The following is a 25,827-nucleotide window of genomic DNA, read 5'->3' on the forward strand; positions in this document are numbered from 1 at the left end:
GGTAATGGAAAAAACATGCATGGAATGGAGTAATGCATGGAGGGTGGCTACGGTAGCTGGTGGGGTCCGGTTTAATGGTTGCCTTATCTTTCTTCCTTCCCTGCATTATCATTTGATGAAGACTTCGAGAACCCTGCTTCATCCTGCCTGCCGGCTAGTCTCTCGCCGCCTACCAAACATGCTTGCGGTTTTGAAACCTTTCGTACAACCGCTGCACCTTCCCATGACCAAGGGACAGGAGCAGTTTCTTGGTTTCCATTCTCTCTTCCTATTCTTGCTAAATCAGCGTTTGTGGGAATATTAATTTTGACCCTTAAAAAAAAATCCTGATACAGGTCATTCCGGCCAAGAACGAGCTTCCTTCTCTAGAACAAGCGTGAAACTATCTGCAGGCAGAACTTCTTGGGTTGGGTAGCTCGTGTAATATGAATCCTATACGCGTGGTTCACAATCTGTTCTTTCTTCCTGTCAAATTCCATCCCCTTCATGACTTTATGTAAAGAAACAATTTTGTGAATGACACATGCATTCGGCAGTTTGCGAATCCTGTGTATTGAAATTGATAGATGCAGAGAGAGAGAGAGAGATTATTCGCTTACAATAATATTCTAAGCAACCTCATCTTAGAATAACAATGAGGTATATTTGTCAGAGAGAAAAAAAAAAAGAATAGAAACAAGCAAAACGGCCAGAGGATCGAGGGCCAAAGACGGCTACAACCGACAAAGCTGATCCAGCGTTCCAACCCCTTTGATCGTGAACTTGAGCCATCTCGTGTCAAGGCTGCACAAAAACAATTGAAGGATTGATCAATTGCAACTTGCCGGCCCTACTCACCCGACTATTTTGAAAACGACCCCATCCCCGAATCTTCAACTCCAGCTGGCGATAAAAAATAGCAAGTAGTACTATCAGCTTGTTATCATCACAATGCAGTTTTAATTCATGAGGAACAAGCTAAATCTTGACAATATTTATGTCTTTTTTATACTTTTACTACTAAATCTTTGTAGAAATTATCGGGTTTATCTCATGTCATGAGTTCTGGAGGAAGCAGGGTGTTCGGTAATAAGTGTGAGAGAAAGTCTCGTTTCTTGAGCTAACTCTTACGATACGAGGGTCTAATAGTACCGATGCTAATATTAGAGCCGGGTTACAACAATTCATCCTAATATGGATTCAAATGAAAGGTTGATGTTGTTCCAACCCGATTACAACAACTCATCCCGATGTAAAATCGAATAAAAGGTTGATATTATCCTAAACTAGTGCTCCATGTGTAAGGGAGAGATTGATCCAACATTGGTATCAGGGCTTGGAGGGAAGTAAGAAGGTCTAATAACACCCAACAAAAATTTAAAAGCTTTTTTTTTATAGCCAAATATTACTAGATAATAGTGAAATTCCAAATTTTTTTCCCTCAGAAGTCAGAATCAAAATAAATATAATAGAGGGACCGGCTACCATCTTTTAGTATTAAAGGGGGCTGGGGGCTGGACATGGAATGATGCATCTCCCGAAACTAATTAAAACTCGCCTACAATATTATTCATGTTTAAAAACTATCAAATATTCTTTTGCTCTCTCCACAATTTGCAATGCATATATACATACCTAGAATGTTACCGGTATTTTTGGCTTCTAAATAGCTGGGATGGAGCCCTCATTTCATTCTCTTTTAATTCTTTTCATTCTATCTTGCTACTTATTCAATGTAGCAATTTATCCTAATTTAATTAGCCACAGAAACTGAAATCTCTAATTCTAGAAGGAGGACTCAAACTCTTTCTAGCCTGTCCATCGAATTTAGTTTGAATAGCACATCTAAATATTTTATTGTCATATAAATTTTTTCTAAAAGAAGAAGACAAAAGTATCTCACGGTTTTAGCGACAAGAGGAGGATGATGGATACGACGAGCAACTATTGTTTTAGTCAACGTACAAGAGGTTCCTTGCCAAAATTATTCTAATCCGTCTTAGATAAGAGTAAATTTTGTGTACACTGACAGTGTATACATTATTATCGTCAGATGAATATCACATAAGTGAAATTTAAATTTAACATGTGCGACATTCATCTATGCATAACAGTGTATATACTGTCAGTGCATATATAAAAGATTAATCCTTTAGATAATTATGATTTGGGAGAGCAGTTGAATCAGGCAAACAAGTTGAGTATGAATATTGCCGTGAAAACATGAATGGACGGCAATATTATATTTGGGAAATTATAAATTGGAATGTTGGAAGTTGTTGTTTTTATCCCATTAGATAATATATGCTTATTCCCAGGTAGAAATGCCCTTCGATAACATGTATTTACTTGGAAATTTCGTGGCACTGAGTGGACAAGGTAAATGGCATTTTTGAGTCTTTGCGATTAATTTGAATTATGTCTGAACATGAAGAAAAGATTATTACTTTTCAAAAAGCACGTCGAAAAATCCCTGAAGTTAATAGCATTTCCCATTCAAAATTGGTAGTTTATTAAACAACTCGATCTCTATCAAATAATTTTTCTATTTTATCTCATAATTAATTTGGAGAACATTAGTCACAGATCACATGATAGTTTCCTTCAAAATTTGTTCAGTAATCCATAACCAGTTATGCGTGCTTGAGCATAAAGATAGATATTAGCATTCACTAGTTTCCTTGTTGATTTTTTTCCCTGCCAGGAAGAGGTGGCATTGAAGAAGTAGGGACCGGCAGGAGATTAGAATTCAGAACCTCTAAATTTCATATTCGTTCTTGTACCTTTGTTCTCGCATTTAACAAATTAATACAGTCAGTATTTTCAATCGTGTAAAGAAAAAAAATAGAATAAAATTACAGCAATAGAAAAGATGGCCCTGCAAAGCCATCTTTCGCGTAGATTTCTTTTCAAGATTAGCCCAAGGGAAAAATGCACTTTTCATTCTTAACGTTTAAGGTGTTAAACAATTTTGTCCCTAAAGTTTCATGCAAAACATATTTCATCATTGTGATTTTATAATTTTAACTAATTTCATCCTTAAAGTTTCACGCGAGCACATTTCATCCTCATAGTTTAATGGATTTGGCTAATTGAGGACAATTGATGGATTGTTAATGATTTTAAATAGAATATTGTCACTTGATCACAGCATGCCCATTAGTAAAAAAAAAACCATTGGATTAACAAAAAACTTAAAAATCTTTTTTTAATTCACTTTCTCATTTTAGTACCAAAAAAAAAACTAAGAAATGTTCAGCCACCATTACTCTCTTCTTAATCACAATTGAACAAGAAGATATATCCAGAGAAAATGAAGTCGTGGAAAACAAACAACCCCACTACAGCCAATTGGGAAAAAAAAAATGTCCAACAACTCCATTACAACTAATTGGAGAAAAATATTAATGTGAAAGAAAGAATGGTTTGGATTGTCATTTATTTGCAAAATTTTGTTTTATTGCTGTGTATTTTGCACCAACAGTTGCATCCTGTACACCTTAACCGCTACTGGGGATGAAAAGTGTACTTTTCCCTCAGCCGGAATTCCATTTTTTGCAGCCTCCCGCATGCCTGTAACTAAATGAAGTTAGTAGTACATTACTATCAATAGTCCATTTTCTAATTTTGATAATCCAGAAATTTGCTGCTTGCTAAATTTCTTTTAATGGCGCCTGCAAGATCTGCCCCCCGCACGCGCGCCTTCAAGTTCCGGGAGGACTGGAGGAGGTTCAAGTCCTGTGCCCGCCGTTTGAAGATTGGACATATCTTCGGGTAGCCGACATTTTATTTGTGGACTAAATATGAATATTTAAAAACACCCTTTTACGTAGATGTCACGATTCGATTTGCCAAATATTTTAGTGGCAACAGTCCGGCCATATCCATTAATGGACTGGAACTCATGGTGCTTCTCCATTTCGCTTCAAGAAAAACTCATGACCAACAAGAATACATAAACACCTTTGCACACTCCGATTCCGTTATTTTCGTGTTTGTCACGTAACGAGACGATCCAAATTTCCCCTTTCAAAAGTAGGAAGCTTGCAGCCAACAGGGAAGTAAATACTTTTCCGGAGGAACACGATACCTCTCCTTTTTTTAAAAATATGGATAAAAGGTAGTAAGACGAAGGATACAGTAGTGTGAATATATGAGCATGCGGACATCGGTGTCAAGCTTGGGACCAACGGCGCAGACGATTCCAATGACAAAAAGTTCCCGGAAGATAAATTTTGCCCACCAAGTAAAAAAAATTAAATCGTAAAGATAAGAGAACAAAATGCACAATCATGATACAACAAACATGTACGGGTTCACATGAACGGTGATTAACGATCACAGTCGTTTATAATGAATTAGAAACGATAAAAATAAAAGTGTGCTCTAATTGAGATTCTCGGTGACATGTTTTCTATGCCAATCCAATGCCACCACTAGTGTTGCGTCACGTGTCATGTTATTATTTACACTTGTGTTAAATCAAGCCAAATTGAATTATTAAAAAATTAAAGTGTAAATAATAACATGACACTTGGCGCAACACTAGTGGTGGCATTGGGTTGACATAGAAAACATGTCACCGAGGATCCCAAGTGCTCCAAGTACAGAGTGTGTTTGGATTACTGAATTATTTCACGTAATATTTTGCTTGTATCAAATACTCTAATTACTGTTTTTTTTTTTATCTCACATATATCATATTAAAAAAAATATTACAGTGATTATTTCAAATAATACTTTATGTAATCTAAACGACGTTGTAATAATTTTTTTATTATGAAAATATACAAATGAATCGCAACGAGTTTAGAAGTTATTGAAGAACTCTTGCTCTGTTAAAGTCGACGACAACCGTTACCATCTCTGTTCCATCAAATTTTGATCCATTGCGATCGATCCGTAGGCATAGGATGCGGTCCGGTAAAAAAAGAAAGGAGAGAGAGAGAGAGAGAGAGGAGGAGGTAAAAATAAAAAGGAAAGAGCGGAGATGGGAGGCCAAAGGAAGTTGTACTTCTTCTACAGACACCAGAAAGATGGCATTTAATATTACAGCGCACGCGTTACTGTGAACTTTCTTCACTCGTTTTATTAACCCGAACAAAAGCAGAGGGGGTCCACATGATCTGCAAGTTGTCATGCCACCTCACTCTTATCTCATGAACTCTTTCCAGCCTCAATCTCACGCGCTCCCACAGCACCCCCTCAAAAATCCTTCCTCCAGCGCCATAGAAATTTTCAAACCTCAAAGGTCTAAAGTCAACCCCAATTATTTGTTATCCCTCCTGCTCCCGTTGTGCCTGCGTCCGAAGGTATTACCCGCATAGCCCAGCTCGTTACCTATTCTATTTTCTATTTGTAGATATATATTGGATCAAGGTTATTTGGAAAAATATATAACTTGATATATTATTTACTATAATGTCTTCATGTGCTGCAAAGAAAATAAAAAAAATATATATATATATATTTTTCCCAAATATTACTATTCAAACAAATTCCTTAGTATCGCATATCCTAACTAATAACATATTATTCGTGTAAATGTAAATATGTCAAAGGTAGCCGCAAGTTTTGGAAAGGAAATTGAAAATGCTATTGGAGAATGATTAGTACTTCAAAAGTACAACTATCTTTTTTTTTTTTTTTTGCGACACTCCTATCCTACACCTATTTTTATTCTAGGGGGATCTAATTGGACCTATGTGAAAGCCGATAGGGACTGAACTACCATCGAATGAGATGGGTGCATTACACACCCGTTTGGATTTGAAAAGCCACACCTGTGACAATTAGTAGGAGGCAACTCCCAAGTTCTTTAAAAGTACTATCTCTTATACCATAAATTATTATTTTGAATTGTTGTATACATGATCATAGGTTCAAATCTTTGCACTTGCAACCAAGGATGTGCAGTGCTGCGTTATTCTATTCGAAAGATGGGAATCACTTTCTTTAACCTAATTGGACCTTTCCCTGGACAAATGAGAATAGGAACGGTGTAGGAGTTAAAGATTGACAAAAAAAAAAAAAAAAGAAGAGAAGATTTAGTAGAGGACATTTGATAATGGTTGTGCCATCTATCTGATTTATGATAGACAAACGTAAGTTGGTTCAATTAATAAGTTCAGTCACTTTTTAAATAAAGATCATGTGTTCGAGTTATGTTGTCAATATAAAAATTATATTAGTAGAAAATCTGTTAATATGAAGATTGTATTAGTGAGGATGTATATGAACATTGTAAGTGATTTCGGTTTTAAGGGCATGTCTTGCCTTGATTCATGATGGTGAACATTAAAAAAGGGACTTGTTTTAGAGCATTAGATAAGTATAATTACCTAAAAGTAGAAGCAAAATCAAATCGTCAGCTTTGGAAATACTGCTTGATGAGGGAAGAGAGCATATTACATTATACTAGTACCGTCTTTGATGAGACAAATGGGAAAAAAATTGTTATATAAGTTTTTCGTCTTGAAAACCAAAGGGAATCGCATGCCATGATGTTGAGAACGCATTAGGTTGCATACGTTCCTCACAAACTATTAGTCATCAATGTGTTGACCTGCAGTGCACCCCACCCAAACTACATCGCTTGGGATCCTTTTCTTTCCCCCTCTTTTTGCCTTTTCTTTCTCACAATTGTGCTTTTGTTTTTGTCATTTTTAGCATATTTCTTTGTTCTTTTTATTATTTCCTCCTTGTCCTTTGAACAATGGCGGACATAAAGCGGGTGGACAGCAAAATCTTTCTAAAAACTTGATAAGAAGAGAGAAAAAGAGAATGAGGGAGGGAGGATAAAGAGAAATAGAGGGAGAAGGGGAAAAAAAAAGAGGTGAAGGGAAGAAATGGCTATCGGTGGGACGGCAAAGGGTAGGAGAAAGAGACTTGGCTATTTCCATTTTTCATTACTTTTCATTTATTTTCTGTAAAAACTAACAATATTGAAAACAGAATCCATGCAAAAAAATCAAGTATGAATGTAATTGTGATTAATTTTGCTGAACAGACATATGGCGGTCGATGGCAGCACCGTTGCTGAGTGTTTACTACTGCCACGCAAGGCTTGGTAGAAACAGAGGAAAAAGAAGAAATGAAAGAAATAAAAGAGAAAAAATAGAAAAGTTTTCAAATACTCAAATGTTTTTTTGTAAAAATTTTACAATAAGTTATTTTACACAAACTTTTCAAGTGCACACCGTTCAAACGAACGCTTTGTTTTTTCTTTCAGTAAAAAAAAAAAAAGAAGAAAGAAAGTACGTGCGCCATTTTATCCTTAATTATTGTAACAAAAAATGAGAATCATATAATAAAAAATTGTCAGCACGCGCATGAGGACTGAGTAAGCACACGTCCCTTACCATCATCTTACTATCTTAGGGAGGGGCATCCCATACCAGAAAGCCACCCTTCTTTTTGTCGGTAAGTGTCCAATGAGACTTGCTCACAAGTCACGAGTCACGATGCGCGAAAGCTCAAGAACACACACTGCCACCACTCTACCCACCCACCACCGTGTGTGGACTTTGTCTTCGTAGAGCAAACACGCCCTACCCCCTTTGACATTTTTACAAGTCAACCCCCACCACCCTCGCATATCATCAGATTCCCATAAAACCATCGTCTCAAGCTCAAAAACAAAGGGTACGTTTGGATTGGTGTTTTTGAGCCTGTTTTTGAAAAACTGTTTTTCACATTCCAAATGCTACAGTAAATGTGTATTTCAAAAACAACTTCAAAAACACCAATCCAAACAATATATCAAAAACAACTCCAAATATATTTCAATTATGCATATTTAATTTGTATATTTTAATAAGTATATTTCAATTTGTATATTTTAATTATGTATTTTATATGTATATTTCAATTATATTTTAATTATATATTTTAATATGTATATTTCAATTATGTATTTTAATATGTATATTCAATTATGTATATTATATATATATTATATTAATATAAATATATTTATTTCAATTATGTATAATATTATATATATTATGTCAATTGAAATAGATATTATATATTTATATAAATACATTTATTTATATATAAATTTATAAATATATTTATGCAATTTTGTTTTATAAAATATATTAATATGTATATGTCAATTATGTATATTATATATAAATTATATTAATATTAATGTATATTATATATATTATACATTTCTAATATTATATATTTACGTATACATATCATAAATATTTTATTTTATTTAAAATATATTTTTATATATTTATAATATATTTACATAAATATTATATGTTATATAAATTATATATAATATAATATATAATTTATTATACATTTATATAAATGTACATTTATACATAATATATAAATATTTATGTATATTTATAATATACATTTATATTATATATTATATATAATATAATACATTTATAATACATTTATACATTTATATTAATATACATAATATTAATTTTACATTTATACATAATATTAATGCATATATACATTTATATTAATTATATAAATACATTTTTACATAATATTAATATATATTTATAATATATTAATTTATACATTTATAATAATATACACTTATAATTTATAATATATTTATAATATTCATTTATAATTTATACATTTATAATAATATACACTTATACATTTATAAATATATTTATATTATGTATTATATAGAATACAATACATTTATATATTTTTATATGAATATATAAATATATTTATTTATAAATGTATTATAAATGCATAAATGTATATTTATATAAAAATTATAATTTATAATTTATACATTTATATAATATTCATTTATAATTTATAATTTATAATAATATACATTTATACATTTGTAAATATAAATGTATTATAAATGCATAAATGTATATTTATATAAAAATATAAAAATTATAATATTCTAAAAATACTCAAAAATATGTTTCAAAAATACCTCTAAAAATAATCCAAAAAAATCTACAGTAAAAGTTTTTCATATAGTTTTTGAAAAACAACCCCAAAAACAAATAATCCAAACGGACTTGTTTTTCAGATTCGAAATGCTACAGTGGTGTTTTTGAAAAACAACCCTAAAAACAGCTAATCCAAACGGAGCCAAAGATGGATTAATAATCTAACAAAAAGATAAGAAAGAAGGCCACTGTCCTTTGATAATGCCAACCCAGCCCCCCATAAATTCCCCTCTCTCTCTGTCAATTCACTTTCTCTCTCCCTATAAATAAATTGTTTCCCATCAAGCCCACCCCCTCACCCTCCCATTATCTTTTTTCCCCTTCCCTCTCTCTTGCCTCCAAAAGTCAGCGCCTTGTTTTGTCTCTTTCTTCAACCAAGTCTTTCTCTTTCTATTCTGTTCCTTTGCCCCTCTTAGGATTAAGAAGCGGAGAATGGCAGATGACTGGGATCTGCAGGCGGTGGTCAGAGGCTGCACCGCCACAACCACCACCACATCTGGCAGCTCCGCCGCCACAGCTACATGCACAGGCAACAGTTTTCGCCCTTTATGTGGATTTGAACCGCATCAAGATGGAAACTTCCTTTGTTTTCAAGATCTATTTTTTGAGCCAAGAAGTCAAAGTAGTATTAGCGCTGTTGTTGATCAAGACTTGCATGATTTGTACAAACCATTCTTCCCCAAATCATCACCACCCCTTTCTCCACAAAGCATCCCCATATCCCCACTTTCTGTTCTTGGAGGATTACAAGATCTGTCTCAACAGCCACCTCAGCAGCAGCAGCAGCAGCCCAAAAAACAGCTACAACAACAACAGCAACAAATATATCAACCAAAGCATAGTAGTACTTTGCTACCTATTGGTGCTAGCTCTAGAAGTAGTGGTGCTAACGGTTCTTCGAGTACATCCAACCACAGGTCCAAAAGAAGGTAAAATTTGCAGCCTTAAAGGTTGTTCTAACGGAATTCTCGAATCATTGGCAGACCCCATTTGGGGAAAAAAAAAGATTACATTTTTATTGATACGGAGTAATTTTGGTGGATTTTTTCACAGGAAGAACCAGTTGAAGAGAGTCTGTCAAGTGCCAGCCGAAGCTTCATCTTCTGACATGTGGTCTTGGAGAAAATACGGGCAAAAACCCATCAAAGGCTCCCCATATCCAAGGTGGTTGTCTCTTCTTGTTCTATGCTGTGCAATCTCGACTTTTCATGTTTTATTGAAAAAAAAAAATTAAAAAACTTGTGGTCAGAGACTAAGAGAACTCTTCAAGGTTTATTCCAAGCAAGTATTCCTCTTTCCTTTTTCTATTACCAAAAAGAAAAAGATGTTTAGTTTTTAAACTTGGGATACTCCACTTTTCGCATCACTTGTATCTGTAGTAATCTACGAGGAACGTTTTGCTTACAAAATGCATTAATCTTAACATTTCCGAATTTATTGCCCTGTTTTCTGGAGGAAATCTATGCAATACTATGGGCCTATTTGCTGATTTCTTTGTTGTGGGTGGTTTTTGTCAAATTGCAGAGGTTACTACAGATGTAGCACCTCAAAGGGCTGTTTGGCCCGGAAACAGGTGGAGCGAAACAGATCCGACCCGGGAATATACATTGTCACCTACACAGGCGAACACAACCACCCTATGCCAACTCACAGGAACTCCCTAGCCGGTAGCACTCGTAACAAGCCAGCAACCCCACAATCCACCAGTTCCGGTGACCCCAGTAAACCGTCTAGTTCACCACCGGTTTCACCGTCTGCCAGCGTCTCTCCGGCGCCAGAAAAGCTGGAACTAGAAACAAGCAAAGAGGAGATTCTTGAGGATGAAGAAGATGATGTCAGCGGCTTCGAGATGGCTATGGATGACGATTTCTTTGAAGGGCTGGAAGAATTTGCCGGAAAATCAGCTGTAACAGATAATTTCTCCTCTGATCACTTTCCGCAGAGCATGCAGCAGCTGCCTTGGCTGGCAAATAATGCCAACAGTACCACAGGCACAGCCGCCGGCGGTTGTTGACTCCGCCGGAGCATTGACTCCTGACAAAGAGCATAAGAAGCGAGATGCTTTTCTTCTCGCTCACTTTTCCTTTGATTTGTAGCAGGCAGCAGAGTATCTTTTTGTCTGTTAAGAGAAAGTAAAGAGAATCTTGAGACCACAATGTTAGTACTGTAGTTTGTAGTAGTAGAATAAATATCTCTTTCTTTCTTTTTCTCTCTCTCTGTTTTTTCTTTTTTTTTTTTTTGGGAAATATTTTTTCCTTGTGAGGTAATGTAAAATTCTTCCTTTATAGCTAGTAACCGAGTCTTGTAGAGGGAAAAAAGTAGCTGATTCCATAGGAGTATTGTGTGATAGTAGCGTTGTACTACAGAAATGGGTTCAGTGAATTAATTGATTTTAATTATTGTGATGATCTCAAATTTAATGTTAGTTGATCATAGTTTGCACATAAAATGGCACTGATCAGCTCACAGACGTGCCAAAGACGATGCGTTTCTTGCATTTGGTATTTGCGTTAACTGCATTTGTAAACAACTTGATATAGATGGGATGCTTACTGATTTATTGCCCAAAATTTTGGCCGATATATATGCATTGTGTTGTTAAATTTCCTTCCCTTTCCTCGGAAGCATTTGGGACACTCGCCACCACATGGGGAATGGTTATATTGGGCTCAAGTAATGAACCAGTGTTGAGAATTCCTCCTCCTCAGACTCCATGGGAGTTTTTGGGTTCTTTTATTCGTGGGAACTGACAACGGGGAAATGGTCAAAGGGTGGGGACGAAGTTTGGGTCAGCGCACTAGCAATGGTGATAACCATTGTCCCAAAGTCAATTTTGGTTAGTTTGGTAGCACCAATAATGATAGCATAGCCTCTGCTGAAGATGTGTGGTGCAGCTGGTAGCATTAGGCCATTAACCAATTGGCTTCATGGCTGTCCTGCTCAAGCCTGTAAGAAAATTCTCTAATCTCTGACAACGCACTTGGTCATGGAATCATCTGATCTTTGTCCAAGGATTACCGTTTACCAGTGCAGTCCAGCCCTTGCAAGTGTACAAGTGCAACGTTCAAGTGTATCTATATTAGCTTTACATTATACACACACACTGCTAAGATTAAAGTTCCTTCCAATATGACAATTAACATGTATTCCTCCAGTTCTTTTGCTCGACACAGGTCAGATTCCAATTTCCATGTGGTAATATCATATCACAGTAATGGATAGAATTTGAAGCAGCATCAAACAGTCTACCTGCTGCTAATTTAGTTGGCAAAATCAACAGTCTTATAAAGATTCCTGAACCCTGTTTTGAATTAACTTCCTGACACGATTTATTGCAGCCAACTTTTGAAGTTGAACCTGTTGCACTTGCACTAGCGTATAGACAATTCCAATGAACAAATTTCAAGCTTCCTAGTTCATCCATGGTTACAAAGCTAGGATGCTAATTCAGGAGCATTTCTGAGATGTATCCCCCAAAACCAGAAAAAAAACAAGCCTTCAACAATTCAGATGCCAAGTCAAACTTGTATGCCCTCAACATGAGAGATGAAGCGTGATAGCAGATCAAAATTATGATGAATAATAACAATTACAAATGCTCAACTACAATGTCCTCGATCAGAGCAGTCAAGGAAACTTTTATTTCCACGTGTTTGAGATTAAAATTGCTGACTTCAGCCAAACAAAAATAACAAAGTGAATGTATCCGGGTAATTATGTATCTAATCCCAGTTTGCAAGACAGCATGGACAGACAAAATCAGTCAAGTGCATTTTAATTGGCCAAAATATCCAATAACTCAGTCATAGTGATACAATCTCGATAGCCAAAGTTTGAAGAAAATAATACAGCATCAGAGCCTTCACATCTGCCCAACAACTTGAGCAAACTGCTGATTCTCCCGTTGCTGCAGAATAGCAAATTCGAGTAGGAATCATATTCTTCCACAGGTATGCTAAGATCTAAGGGACTGAAGCAGAAACCTCGTATCCTTGTACAAAGCGTCGTAACTTTTCTGTTTGACCAACTGCAGAAAGCCATTCCAAAAGGATTTCCATGGTAACATAGTCAGGATTACAGGCCTTCTCTGTCATTTCATCCATAAGTTTGAATGCTTTCTCCAACCAATTCCTCTCTCGAAGGCCTTTAAGCATGGCATTGTATGTTGTGGTATTTGCTCTGACCCCCTTCTCCTTCATATCATCCATTAAAGAAAGTGCAACGTCTACCTTGTCACTCTTGCAAAGAGCGTCTATTAGAGTATTATATATAACATTATTGGCTGATACCTTTAAAGAAGAATTCATTTCCTTGAAAATTTTCATCGCTTCATCAAGGTGACCCGCCTTGCAATATGCATGGATCAGTGCTCCATAAGTCACAACATTGGGCAGAAAACGATATTGCATCATCTTCTTCAGCAATCTATGTGCGGTTTCAAAATCCCCTTTCTCACAAAAATATGAAACCAGTGTGTTGTATGTCACACGATCAGGCTTCACTCCAGCATGTTCCATATCTTTAAATATCTCATATGCTTGTTCAAATTTATTCTTCCTACAATATCCGCCAATTAGAACATTATAAGTGATGATATCCAAGCAGAACCCAGCTTTTTTCAATTTTGACACAAAAGAACTAGCATCATCCAGTCTTCCAGCTCGGGTAAGGCCTGATATTAAGCTGTAGTACACAATTGCATCTGAAGGGCAGCCACTTTGTGACATCTGGTCAAACAATGCCATTGCCTTATCAATGTTGTTGGAACGGCAAAAGGCAGTAATCAAGATACTGTAAGTTGTAGAATTGCCCTTCAAACCCTTTTCTTGCATTTTATCAAAAAACTCGAGGGCGCTACCAACTCGCTCACATTTGCACATTCCATCTACCAAGGTGTTGAGCGTGATCACATTCGGCTCTACCCCATCCTTCTTCATCCTCTCAAAAAGCTCAAATGCTCTCTCAATCTCACCAGCTTTGCAGAATCCATCAATTATGCTATTGTACGTAACAGTATTAGGCATGCATCCATGCTCCAACTTCATGTTTCCCATAAACTTCAGCCCTTCTTCTTGTCTCCCCACCTTGCACAGCCCATGAATTATAGTATTACACACAACAACGTCAGGCACCACACAAACTTCGTCACCCTCATTCCCACCCCTCATCTTCTTAAATGTCTCCAACGCCTCATCCACTCTATGACATTTGCACAAATGATTAATCAAGATTCCAAATGTCTTAACATCAGGTGAAATATCCTTCTCCTTCATCTCAATCATAAGCAAATTCATCCTCCGGAAATCATTCTCCTTACCCAATCCTGTCAAAAGAGCATTGTAAGGAGCGGCATTTAGCTCGCCACCTAATCTCATTACCATATGTAAAACCTCCCAAGCTTTGTCACACTTCCCACTCCTGCAGAACTTGGATACCAATTGAGTTAACCACACGCTATCGGGAAAGATACCGTGCTCCCCAAACCCGGAAACAATGCCAATAATCTCTTCCTCCCTCACATTTCTCCCACTCCAATTTCTAGTAAAAAATGCTGACAACACCGTATCCATAGTAGTGTCATTAGGCTGAACGTTTAACTGCGACTTAAGCATTTTGTCGACCATCTTCAACGCATCATCTATGCGACCTGATTTCAGCAACGAATCTAACAGCAAATTAACCACGTGGATGTTTCTTAAATCTGGGCGGAGTTCGCTAAACACGGTCACGGATTCATCGCACATTTTAGCTCGTCCGAAGAGCTTAATCAGAAGGGTTGCAGAGTTGAGTGAAAGAGGGACATTTTGTTCTTTCGAGAAGTTGAACAATTCGAGGAGCTTAGCAGGTGATTTTGGGTCCTCCTCGCGCACAGCGTGCTCCAGGACAGCTTGAAATGCGAAGGAAAGAGGTGAAATGCCAAGAGGTGCCGGTGGGGAAGTGGGTGAGGAATCAGAAGGGTAGTCGTTCTTGAGGTAGTCGAAAAATTGGAGGGATTTTTGCAAGGAACCCAATTGGCGGGTGATTTTGAGGAGGGAATGGGGGGAGGCGGAGAGGAGGAGGTGGTGGAGGTGGGTGTTGGTGGGCCACTCATCCGGGCTGGTGGTTTGAAGGAGGGAGACTATTTGGGGTATAGTGTGTTTGTGGTCTTCCGAAAACTGCAGAGGTGGTGTTGGTGGTGGAGGGTTCTGAGGTTCGGTGGAGAAGTGGCGGGGAGTGGCGGTGGAGGAGGAGTATTGGGGTTTTGGCGGTTTTAGGAGAGGCGGGAGGTTTTTGAAGTTAAACGCCCGGAGTCTCATGTCGGACTTTCTTTGCGGCGGAGTCCCAGTTTAAGCTTTTTAGCCTGTTAGGGACCTGAGAGGCAGAGACTTCTTTAGAAACAACCGTCAAAAGTAAGGAAACAAACCATTGACTTCGCGCGATGCTGGTGTCACCACCTTCTTTGCTAAATACTGCTAATACTATACAGTCCATACTTCGTCCCCGTCTCCCTTTCCGCTTTATATTGATACCTCCACCTCGTTACTTTCTCCCCCATCTCAATTCACTATTTCCGCCATCCAGAACCAGTCCCAGTAAACCAAATCCTCTATTTCGGACGCCAAATCTAACCGCCATGTATTCCACTGCTAAGGCCAAAGCCATCTCGGCCGACTCTTCCCCGGACCACGTCGTTGGAAATTGGTACTCCGTCCCCGACCTCCGACTTCGCGACCACAGATTCTCCGTCCCCCTCGACTACTCTCGCAATCAGTCCTATACTACCACTACTCCTAAAATCTCCATTTTTGCCCGAGAAGTCGTCGCGGGTACGTCCATCATATGTTAACTCTTCCAACTTCCATCTTTTTCAAGTAAAATACTCTGCTATTTTGACTTGCACTCACGTTATTCTTTTTACTTTCATATTCTCTTTGAATTTTGCTTGCACTACTCGACATTTTAGATGCAGGCAGGGAATTTTATGTGACGTGTGTTTGTTTAACTGCTTGCTGATCGCATGGTATGGTATTTGCTCGTAGCTTTTACTGATTGTGTAACGTAGTAGTAGGCTTTGTTAGTTCTGAATTGTCTGGGCATGTTATGCCTCGCTTTCACAATAGTAAGAAAAGAAAATGTGAACTTGGTCAGCATTAGCTTAATAGTGGTAATGAGTTATGTGGATAACAATAATGATAGCCTCAAATACCCCCAGTTTTTACGTCTTATGTAGTCAAGAGCAAGTTAGTTGGTTTCTTGAGACCTTTTCTGAGTAGTTTGATCATGGCATGTTCTTTGGTTGTTGCTTTCAAGTTTCTACATACTATCCGAATAAATGGCTCTGTTTGAGGAATGCTATTTTGAGGATATGTATTTACTGTAATATTGAGGAATGCAGTTGAAAGTGCATCAGTAACTATCCAAATCAACCCCCCCCTCCCAAAAACAAAAATGCTGAAAAAGTTAACTGTATAATCATGATCTCTGATTTTTATACAGATATGCCTATGTTGTACCCTTCCTGAAATGCCTTTACCAACACTTATCTTTCTTCTTGATGATTGGAAAAGAAAAAAATGGGACTTAAAAAGGAAATCATTCAATTCCTGCTAGAATACGATAGTCGATTTGCGTCTCCCTTGTCATTGAGTTTCTCTTTGCGTTCAATTTCATTTTCTACATCTTCTTCCTCCCATATATCAAGTGCAGCTGGGAAAGAAGACCAATCCCTCCCATACCTGTTGTACTTGCAAGGAGGACCAGGATTTGAATCTCCACGGCCAACTGAAGCAAGCGGATGGATTGGTAAAGCATGTGAAGAATATCGTGTAATTTTATTGGATCAGGCACGTTGCAGACCATTCTAAGTTTAAGACAGTATAAATCCCATCATCTTTAAGCTAACGTGTTTGACATGCAGCGAGGGACAGGATTATCAACACCATTAACACCATCGTCTATGTTGCAACTGAAGTCCGCTGAGGAACAAGCAAGCTATCTGTGTCATTTTCGAGCTGACAATATAGTTCAGGATGCTGAATTTATACGAAAATGCATCGTTCCTGATGGTGGACCCTGGACGGTTTTGGGGCAGGTTACTTCTTTCTTTGCGTCTCCACCATGTTCAACATTTGTGCTTACTAAGGATTTTAGCATGACAACATCCCCTTGCCATTGTCTGTTTTCATTTATCATAAGCAACATTTCATTCTCAGTTGACTAGTTGAAGAATTACTGTGGCTTTTCTCTCTTTCTTTCTCTCCACCCACTCCTTCTCCCCCTTTCTCTCCCAATTACATGCATATGTACATATTTTATTTTACGAATTTGAAGGACACTTTTTATATGCTCAAGTAAGATGGAACTTTGAATTTTTATGACCTATGATGAGTATAAGATGGTTGTGGTAACTGATAAATAGGAAAATGTAGAGAGAGAGAGAGAGAGAGAGAGAGAGTTTTACTGATTTTTCTCCTTTTTTCCTGCAGAGCTATGGAGGCTTCTGTATAGTAACTTACTTGAGTTTTGCTCCACATGGACTCAAACAAGCTCTTATAACTGGTGGAATTCCGCCAATCAGAAGTGGATGCTCTGCAGAAGCCGTATATAGAGCATGCTTTGAACAGATTGTTCATCAGAATGAGAAGTTTTATGAGAGATTTCCTCTGGACATTGAAATTGTGCAAGATGTTGTCAAACATTTGGCAGAGACTGGAGGGGTAGGAGAACTTTCGAACATGGGAGTTTTAAATTTATTTATCCAGTAATTTATCGTCTTCTGTCTTTCTATTTGGTTTCATCTTTCCCCTTATGTCATGTATTCTGATTTAATGTGCATGTGTGCATATTGTACATCTGATATGATCATGTAACTGGAACAGGTGCGTTTGCCATCTGGTGGTATCTTGACTCCCAGGGGATTACAAATTCTTGGTCTCACTGCTTTGGGATCAAGTACTGGTTTTGAACGCTTGCACTATATGTAAGTTTGCCTCCACAGATTAAAACTGTTTATGTCTGATAATTGTTTTTAATATCAATTATATTACTCCACTCTCAGGTTGGAGAGGGTATGGGATCCAGTAATAGTTCCTGGAGAACGAAAGAGAATAAGTTACAACTTTCTGAATGCTGTAAGAGATGCTTTCTTCTTCTTCTTCTTTTTTTTTTCCCCTTTTCTGTGAAAATTTGAGTAATTGAAACTTCTCTCTGTTTCTAACTAGTACCTACTTTGGTGGAATATACTATAAAATGTTAGGACTTGTTTGAAAGGAAATACCTGTCTTTGTGAAAAGCTTTAGAAAGTTAATTATATTGGCCTTTAAGATCAAAGGGATGTCTACTCAGTTTGTGATCAAATTGCTGTTTTCTCTGTCATCCTCTTGGGACTATTAATGTCATCCTCTTGGGACTATTTATACTGGGGAAGAATTTATCATCTCTCTCCCTTTCTCTCTCGCTCTCTCTCTCTTTCTCTCTCTCTCTCTCTCTCCAGGAGAGACTTGGATTCTTTTGAGAAGGAATTAGCATAACAATGATTGCCTTTCGTTCTGGGGCTAGATCAAGAGATTTCCAAAATCCTTTCTGTATATGTTTTTAACTGGAGTTTATGACAAATTCCTTGAATGATTTGTGAATCTGTCATATGTTTCGAAATATCTTGTCCGGCATTTAAATCATGTGACTAGACCTGGTTGGACAAGATTAGTTCAATACTTGAATACTCTTGGATGGCCTAAGGTCTCTATGGCTGGTGTACTGATGCTTTTAAGTTACATCTTTGGCCACTCTGGAACTTTCATCTTTTTAGAGGATCATGGCTTGTTCTTGTCTCATCTGTTTTTGGTGTAGAGACGCTGAACTATTCTGCCGTGAGGCATGTGAAGCATGCTAATGTGCACATACAGCTTACAGCTCTGCATCCCTAATTTTCTGAAGCTTTTTGAGATTGTGACCGATCCAAAGATAAGAAAGTGACATTTGCCTGTTCACTGATATTCTTCATGTTCTCGTCGATTTATTGTGGACATGGTGCTCTTCTTTCTGTGTAATTTTTGATATGTCAAATGGAATTTAGTCTCACTAAGTTGAAAATGTTTCCTATTGCAGTATGAGAACTGGTTGTCTTTTGATACGAATCCACTGTATGCTCTTCTGCATGAGTCGATATACTGTCAGGTAACTATCTGATTTCTTGTTCGAAACCCTGGTTTGTATAAATATATCAATGTTATGTTTCATGTACATACAGATACAATTATTTGAGTTAAATCACAAATATGACTCTAGACAACCTTATTACAGCATTTGCATTCCAGTTTCGAAGTTTTTTCAATGATTCAGTGAGTTGTACTGCATCCAGGTGTTGAAACAGTTTCAATGGGCTGCTTAAATATGGAAAGTAGCAAGTATTTAGTTTCATGGAATATGATTGCCTTTGCCTAAAACTTTTCATGTGATAGGGGATAATTTACTTTTCTTTAACTCTTGAACTCATGTATATGATTTCTTGATTGTTATGGCTCAAAAGGGTGCAGCATCACGGTGGGCTGCTCACAGGACATGGTTTGAACATGAAAGTAAATTTGATGCGATTAAGGCTGCCAAGGAAGGTCGTCCTGTACTCTTTACAGGCGAGGTAAGGAAGGAGATCACAGGGTTTTTCATTTAAAGATGCAAAATTTTCCTAAAATGGCATCTGAGTTAAAGAATTATATATGCTTTATTTAAATGCCACAAATCCACCACTCTTGGCAATAAAGTCGTTGAAACTGCTCTTCCACCTTGAGTTGTCCCCTTATGGTTCAAAGACTAGGTGTAGTATCCAAGGAACTTTCGCTGTCCTTCTCTCTTCTTCTTCCGTAATCAGTTTCATCTTCCACATTTTATCTATCAGACAGACCATGTCCTTCAAGGAGAGATTGCTGGTGGTTGGGGTATATAATGACTCCAGAGGTGCAACTTGTAACAATCTACCGTTCTGGTCAACCTGCATAATTTTGTCAATACTTTCTTGAAAGGGAAGCCTTTTTTGGTCACCAGGAATTAACGAATTAAGTTGGGAAGGTCATACCATTTTTCACTACAGAGGCAGCTTGTGATCCAAAAGAAAATCAAATTATTGTCTGCAAGAGAACCATATGCAGGAGTTTTTGTTATAGAATTGGGACCTTGCACCTTCCCATGTTTGTTATCACCGTCATCATCAACAGCCAATGCTATCATTATTCTCTCTTTCATCTCCTTTTTTTTGTTCTCAAGATGTTTTTGCATAGGACGTGGAAATGAAGGCAAGAGTTTTGTTTACAATAATTGGACCTGATCCTCCCATGTTGTTTCTTGACTAATGCCAATACGGCGTTAGGTAATGTGGATTATGTTACTCTTTTATTGTCTTTGTAGATGATATTTCCTTGGATGTTTGACGAAATTCATGCATTGAGTCATTTCAAGGATGCCGCTGAAATATTGGCTGAGAAGGAAAACTGGCCTCCATTATACGATACAGATGCACTTAAAAATAACCAGGTATGTTTCTCAATCGCCTCTATATGACGCGTGATGTCAGCTGATGCTGTTGACTCTTTGTATTTTGCCTGCAATTTATTATTTGGAGGGTTAAAGTGCTTTGTGCCGAGAATTTATTGAATATTGTCCTCAAATTCTGTATGTTACCAAACTCTATATTCCTAAAAGCAAAGAAGGCTTTCATTGAAATGAATGCCTAGCTCAAACCTTCAAGGTTCCCCCCACCCACCCCGGTTACCTTAGCTGGTAGTTCACCGGCTTTGGGAGATTGGATTTCATGTACCTGTGATCTCTTTTGTGCACTAAACAGGTACCTGTTGCTGCTTCTGTGTATTATGAAGACGTGTATGTTAACTTCAAGCTGGCCATGGAGACAGCTTCTCAAATTGCGGGCATTAGGCTTTGGATAACCAATGAATATATGCATTCTGGTCTGAGAGATGGAGGGGGAGTGGTCTTAGATCACTTGTTTGGGTTGCTAAACGGAAAGAAACCTTTGTTTTGAGAGCTTTCCAAATCTGTTAATCGGGGCTACTGCACAAGCACCATGTCATCAAACTAGTTTCAGGCTTCCAGCATGTTATATAAAAAAGAAAACTTTCTTGAGACAATAATGGCAGCAGCCTGGAATCTGACTTGGGAAAAAGTTAAAAAGAAGGAAGGCTTGGCATCACTTGTTGCATATTTGTGGGGGATTTTTCCCAGATGGAACTGAAACTTTAGTACTTGATGATTACAATGATAATCAGGAATTAGCACTAGTGCAGTAGTATAAATTTTGCAGGAGGGCCTTTCTACTTTCTACTTGGTGCGGGCTTTTAGTTTAGTTTTTACTTTGCTGGTACCAAATTGCTTGCGCGTTAACACGAGAGAATGCAAGATTGATTACCTTGCTAAATATGTTAAGTCAATAAATATGTTATTATTTTTACAAATCTAAGTTTTGTTCAGTTTAATTGAGAAAACCATTTTCAGAAATGAAAAAGTTTGTTCACATGAAAATGGTTTTTTTTTTTTTTTTCTCTCCTTCTTACTTTTATATTCCGTTTAGGTGTACTTGCAAACAAAAATTCGGTCAAATACAATATCCTACGAACTATTTTAGAAGTAATCAGTATTTTTGGTTTGTCATTCAAATAACGTAATCCCTGTATGTGTGATCGGTTTATTGCAAACAAAAATTCGATCAAATATAATATTTTATGTACCATTTTAAAAGTAATTAGTATTTGATTTGTTATTCAAATAAAGTAGTCTTGTTTGATAATCCAATTCAGTACTTAAAATAAATTTAAATCACACAATCTACTAATTCAGTGCTTAAAATAAATCTAAATCTAAATCTAAATCTAATGGGTTCTGGATATGCTCATACATCTCTAATGGTCTAACTGCATAAAATTTGTGGCTTACAAAATTAAGTGATTTTCACTTCGTTTTTTTTTTCCGAAAAGGAAAATGAAAAGAATGTTAAATTGGGATATTATGCATTTCTTTCGCTCACAGTACCGTAGTTTTTCCTGTAGTAAGACCGGCACTCAGGACATCATCACCGGTAGCAGGTAAAACCCTGCCTCCGTTTCATCTCCGGATAGTCCGCTGTCCATTTCTGTACCTTCTTCTTCTTCTTCTTCGCCTATTGTTAATTTTAGGGCTCTATCTTTACGGTCTTCATCAATATTTCTGCCATTCTTTCAGTAAATTATCTTTTGCTTTTGTTGGTTTATGAGGGAAAATCCTCTTCTTGCTAAAGCTTTGGACTCTCAGTTGAATGAGTAGTAGTTAGTAGCGGAAAATGCAGAGATCTTGCACTTCTCTTGTAGGTCGTCGTCAGTTAAGAACGCGAGGGTTTTGCTCATCATCCAGCAGGGCCGCCAACACCGGCGGCGATGATAAAATCATAGCATCGGTAGTGTTTGAGAGGCTACCAGTTGTCATTCCCAAAATCGATCCTGTTGTCTATGCTTTTCAAGAATTCTCGTATGTCTTTTTTCTCTTTTCCATCTTCTGTATTCGCTCTCTTTTAGTCTCCTGTTTGCTCACCTAGAAATAAGTGGATAGGAAATCAAATATTGGGAAAATCACAAATTTATCAATTGAAAAAAGCGCTTTGTACTTTTCGATTCTCTAACTGTGTAATTGGGCTTATTTAAATGCTTTGCATTTGATTACTTTTACTTTTGTTTGTGTCTCTCACCTATTAAAAATGTCATAAATGTAAAACAAAATAAAAAAAAGATATGGAACGGAGAAAAAACTAAATATAGCGAAAACAAGGGAGGAATGATGTTTTAGGACTTGGGTTCGAAAAGCTGAAATATACTCCTAAGTGGGATTCTCTTGGTTAGACGGAATAGAGTAGAAAGTGAACGAATCATGCAAGTTGACATTGGAGTTGGAGCTTCTGAAGTTTCCCTTCAGTGGAAGAAAACTTTTTGGATTAGCATCAAGGTTGGAATTTTCTTTCACCTGTTTTAAAGATAGCAAACAGTCAGACGGAGTTAAGTCTATGGTTATCCAAAGGTATTGCTGTTCACGCCCTCGGTGTGATTTTCTTCTTAAAATATTTTAACCGTTATTCAGCATGTTTTAGGTGTTATTTTTGTGATTGCTTGTTATAATCTTTGGAGTAGCTGTTTTGTTATCCATTTGTTATATTTGGAATTAATTTTCAGGTTTCGTTGGCAACAACAGTATAGAAGGGAATATCCTGAAAAGTTCTTGAAAAAATCTGATGCCAGGTAGTCTTTCTTTGCCGGTTTATTTTCCCTTTCTGACTAAAGTAATTTTATCTTCTGCATTTTAGGCGTTGATTGAGTTCTAAATTTATACTCTATTGCAATTCAATGTGGATACAAGTCTATTGAGAAAATGGTCGAAGGAAATATAGGTTTATTTGGAGGTTGAGTTGAGATATACCTCTGGAAATTTCTTCTTCCTAAGTATGAAAGGATCAAAGGATTTTTCCTGATTTTGTCATGTAACCAAGTTCTTAAGCAGCATCATTTTCTTGTTGCCCTGATAACATGTACCAATGTCATTAATTCTACAAATATGTGGACATCCATAATTGGCGTGATTAGTAAAGATATACAGTCCTGTGGACATGCAATACCTTTTATTACCTTGTGTCTGTCTCTTGGGCAACCTTGTGTCCAATATTTTGTGACTATCATAGAAACACAGGTTTTACTTATTTCTCGGAAGAAGTCTCTTTTTTCATTTTGTTTTACTCTTTCTGATGTGGACATTGGTTATGTTAGCACTGCCATTTCCAGTTTCGTTGGCTCATGCCAGAACCATCTTTTCGGTGGTTCCAGCAGTCTACATTAATACTAACTGAAGAATTAATGTTCTCTCTTTTTTTTTTTTGGTGTGTGTTATCTGACTTAGAAATTTATGTCTTTTCCATTTATTGTACGATATAACATTTAGCATGTAGGTTGTTCTAAAGGCTATTTCAGTGACTTCTTTATACGGATGCCATGTAATGGCCAAAAAGAGAGTTTTGTTTGTTTATGTTGGTTATGAGTCCTGTATAAGACTAAGACTATGTTCTAGGCATCAACTAAATCTTTTGCATAGTTCATTGTGTAGCATAACGGAAAAAATGCCTGACCTTGCCCTGAGCTAATGTCAGTAGCATCTGTATTTGAAATATGATACAAGTGTTTTTCCAGAAATATTTAATAACCAACCTAAATATGTTAGAATTCATATCAGTGATGCTATCTGTTGATGTTTGAGATTGTAACTTGTAACATCTTAATCTTCACTTTTTGTAGGGGAAAAGGTGATTACCAGATTGATTATGTTCCATCTCCTCGGGTGACTGAGGCTGATAAAACTAATGATAAGAAGTATGTGGTAATATTTGCTTATACAATCTTAAGAGGAGAATGTACTGAAATGGAAAAATCTCAAGATAAGTTGCAACATTTCTTATAAAATACTAGACCTAGCTTTCTTGGCTTTTTTTTTTTTTGTTTCATTGTCAAGCTGTGTATTTTGCATTTTCATTTGTCTGTTGTTAATAAATCCCAACCTTTTGTCTTATTTCCAATTGCTACTTTCTCAGAAAGATCAATAGATGCTTTTCCTACCATTTTTTGGTTAATAATGCAAAGTTTTTCTCTACAAGTATATTGTTTATGCTTCAATAAATTCTCGTAATTTGTGATAATATAGAGTGAAAAACATTTTGGCACATTTGAAAAATCTATTGGAATCTTAAATTCAATGAAGGAATGATGGAATATCACTTGTAGTAGGAAATCAAACTGGAGTCGTTTTCATCATTTTGACAATTTTCGTTTGATTTTTGAAGATCGTTAGAGAGAGCCCTTGACAGGAGGCTTTATCTTCTCCTTTACGGTACTGCATATGGGTCTCCTAGTGGAAAGCCAACCTGGCACTTCCCTGAGAAAGTTTATGAGTCTGAAGGAACTTTGCGCAAGGTAATGGTTGCTTGCTGTTCTTTCCTTTCCTTTCCCCTTGAGAAAATTATAGATTTGAATCATGAGAATTAGAGAAAAAGTCATGAATTGCAAATATTGCAGTGTGCAGAATCTGCATTGCAATCTGTGGTTGGAGACCTTTCCCACACTTATTTTGTTGGAAATGCTCCGATGGGTCATATTGTTGCACAGCCTTCCGATAGTAATCAGGACCTTCCATCTTTCAAGGTTGCTTAAATTTTCCCAGTTCCTGCTGAATGTTATTATAACTTTATCCATGGTCATTGTTTTATGATAAGTTGAATAATTTTCTTTTATGGGAATGCGCATCTTCTTGTTAGTTCTATCCATTGTCTAAACCCTCCTTCTTGTTATCTGGGTGGTTGGCAGCGTTTCTTCTTTAAATCTCAAGTGATTGCAACCAACAAATTCAACATCGGGAGGTGTGATGATTTTGTTTGGGTGACGAAGGATGAATTGTTGGAGTATTTTCCGGAACAATCTGATTATCTCAAGAAGATGATCATCAGCTGATGTTTCTCCATTTCGACCTTATGCTGCCAATAATATTTCTCGAAGGTTCAGTCATGTATTTCTGACCAAAAAATTTTGGACTTTAAGATCTAGGGACTGAAGCATTTCCTATGTTTGGTAATCCTTTGCCAATTTAGTAGCCCCATGAAAAATGTGGAGAGACTCACAGAAAAAAAGAAGAAGTTTATGCTGATGATTAGGAAGGCTTAGGGCAGGTGCTGATACTAGTTGTAAACTGTGTTATGAACGGTCTGTTTAGATAAACTTCTCGTGCCTTTGGGACACTTTAATACACCGTCTTGAAGTTCTTCTTGGGAATCCTGTTCCCCTTGTTTGATGAAGTCATTACTTTGAGACTTTAGATACTGTTTCATCGGGAATGACAT

At 36.9% G+C, this 25,827-nt stretch overlaps 4 protein-coding genes across 7 annotated transcripts; 3 read left to right on the forward strand and 1 right to left on the reverse strand.

The window, feature by feature from the left end:
• Window positions 1-9,222: 9,222 nt before the first annotated feature.
• LOC113728125 (WRKY transcription factor 22-like) lies at window positions 9,223-11,360 on the forward strand. The gene is made up of 3 exons (XM_027252639.2): window positions 9,223-9,874; window positions 9,999-10,109; window positions 10,470-11,360. The coding sequence occupies exons 1-3, from the start codon at window positions 9,378-9,380 to the stop codon at window positions 10,957-10,959; spliced, it is 1,098 nt and encodes a 365-aa protein (XP_027108440.1). The 5' UTR covers window positions 9,223-9,377; the 3' UTR covers window positions 10,960-11,360.
• Window positions 11,361-12,534: 1,174 nt separating this feature from the next.
• Window positions 12,535-15,241, reverse strand: LOC113728126 (uncharacterized). Its single transcript, XM_027252641.2, has one exon. It carries the CDS (start codon window positions 15,239-15,241, stop codon window positions 12,908-12,910), a length of 2,334 nt encoding a protein of 777 aa, XP_027108442.1. The 3' UTR covers window positions 12,535-12,907.
• A 122-nt stretch (window positions 15,242-15,363) lies between these two features.
• On the forward strand, window positions 15,364-21,211 carry LOC113728127 (uncharacterized). The gene is made up of 10 exons (XM_027252642.2): window positions 15,364-15,751; window positions 16,632-16,768; window positions 16,843-17,016; window positions 17,411-17,641; window positions 17,804-17,904; window positions 17,983-18,055; window positions 19,032-19,100; window positions 19,453-19,560; window positions 20,325-20,450; window positions 20,761-21,211. The coding sequence occupies exons 1-10, from the start codon at window positions 15,364-15,366 to the stop codon at window positions 20,953-20,955; spliced, it is 1,602 nt and encodes a 533-aa protein (XP_027108443.1). The 3' UTR covers window positions 20,956-21,211.
• Window positions 21,212-21,508: 297 nt separating this feature from the next.
• LOC113733241 (large ribosomal subunit protein mL46-like) lies at window positions 21,509-25,759 on the forward strand. Of its 4 annotated transcripts, none has more exons than XM_072076583.1 (6): window positions 21,537-22,012; window positions 23,126-23,191; window positions 24,236-24,310; window positions 24,778-24,907; window positions 25,010-25,135; window positions 25,298-25,759. In XM_072076583.1, exons 1-6 carry the CDS (start codon window positions 21,909-21,911, stop codon window positions 25,439-25,441), a joined length of 645 nt encoding a protein of 214 aa, XP_071932684.1. In that variant the 5' UTR covers window positions 21,537-21,908; the 3' UTR covers window positions 25,442-25,759. The 4 variants fall into 4 exon arrangements, with proteins under 4 accessions (XP_071932685.1, XP_071932684.1, XP_071932683.1 ...); XM_072076581.1 differs by having other exon boundaries at window positions 21,695-22,430; XM_072076584.1 differs by lacking the exon at window positions 25,010-25,135 and having other exon boundaries at window positions 21,509-22,430.
• The last annotated feature ends 68 nt before the right edge of the window (window positions 25,760-25,827 follow it).

This window comes from Coffea arabica, chromosome 2c, assembly GCF_036785885.1.
Source record: "Coffea arabica cultivar ET-39 chromosome 2c, Coffea Arabica ET-39 HiFi, whole genome shotgun sequence".
In the NCBI taxonomy this organism is placed as follows: Eukaryota; Viridiplantae; Streptophyta; class Magnoliopsida; order Gentianales; family Rubiaceae; genus Coffea; species Coffea arabica.

What these genes read in the sequence shown, in the direction of transcription:
- LOC113733241 (XM_072076581.1), top strand. Translation starts at nt 22,246, where the DNA reads ATGCAGAGATCTTGCACTTCTCTTGTAGGTCGTCGTCAGTTAAGAACG. An exon ending in GATAAAACTAATGATAAGAA is followed by an intron (nt 24,311 to 24,777) that starts GTATGTGGTAAT and finishes TGATTTTTGAAG; the next exon opens with ATCGTTAGAGAGAGCCCTTG. An exon ending in CTGAAGGAACTTTGCGCAAG is followed by an intron (nt 24,908 to 25,009) that starts GTAATGGTTGCT and finishes CAAATATTGCAG; the next exon opens with TGTGCAGAATCTGCATTGCA.
- LOC113728127 (XM_027252642.2), top strand. Translation starts at nt 15,364, where the DNA reads ATGCTGGTGTCACCACCTTCTTTGCTAAATACTGCTAATACTATACAG. An exon ending in TGCCCGAGAAGTCGTCGCGG is followed by an intron (nt 15,752 to 16,631) that starts GTACGTCCATCA and finishes TATCAAGTGCAG; the next exon opens with CTGGGAAAGAAGACCAATCC. An exon ending in CTGTACTCTTTACAGGCGAG is followed by an intron (nt 19,561 to 20,324) that starts GTAAGGAAGGAG and finishes TTGTCTTTGTAG; the next exon opens with ATGATATTTCCTTGGATGTT.
- LOC113728126 (XM_027252641.2), bottom strand. Translation starts at nt 15,241, where the DNA reads ATGAGACTCCGGGCGTTTAACTTCAAAAACCTCCCGCCTCTCCTAAAA.
- LOC113728125 (XM_027252639.2), top strand. Translation starts at nt 9,378, where the DNA reads ATGGCAGATGACTGGGATCTGCAGGCGGTGGTCAGAGGCTGCACCGCC. An exon ending in AACCACAGGTCCAAAAGAAG is followed by an intron (nt 9,875 to 9,998) that starts GTAAAATTTGCA and finishes ATTTTTTCACAG; the next exon opens with GAAGAACCAGTTGAAGAGAG. An exon ending in AAAGGCTCCCCATATCCAAG is followed by an intron (nt 10,110 to 10,469) that starts GTGGTTGTCTCT and finishes GTCAAATTGCAG; the next exon opens with AGGTTACTACAGATGTAGCA.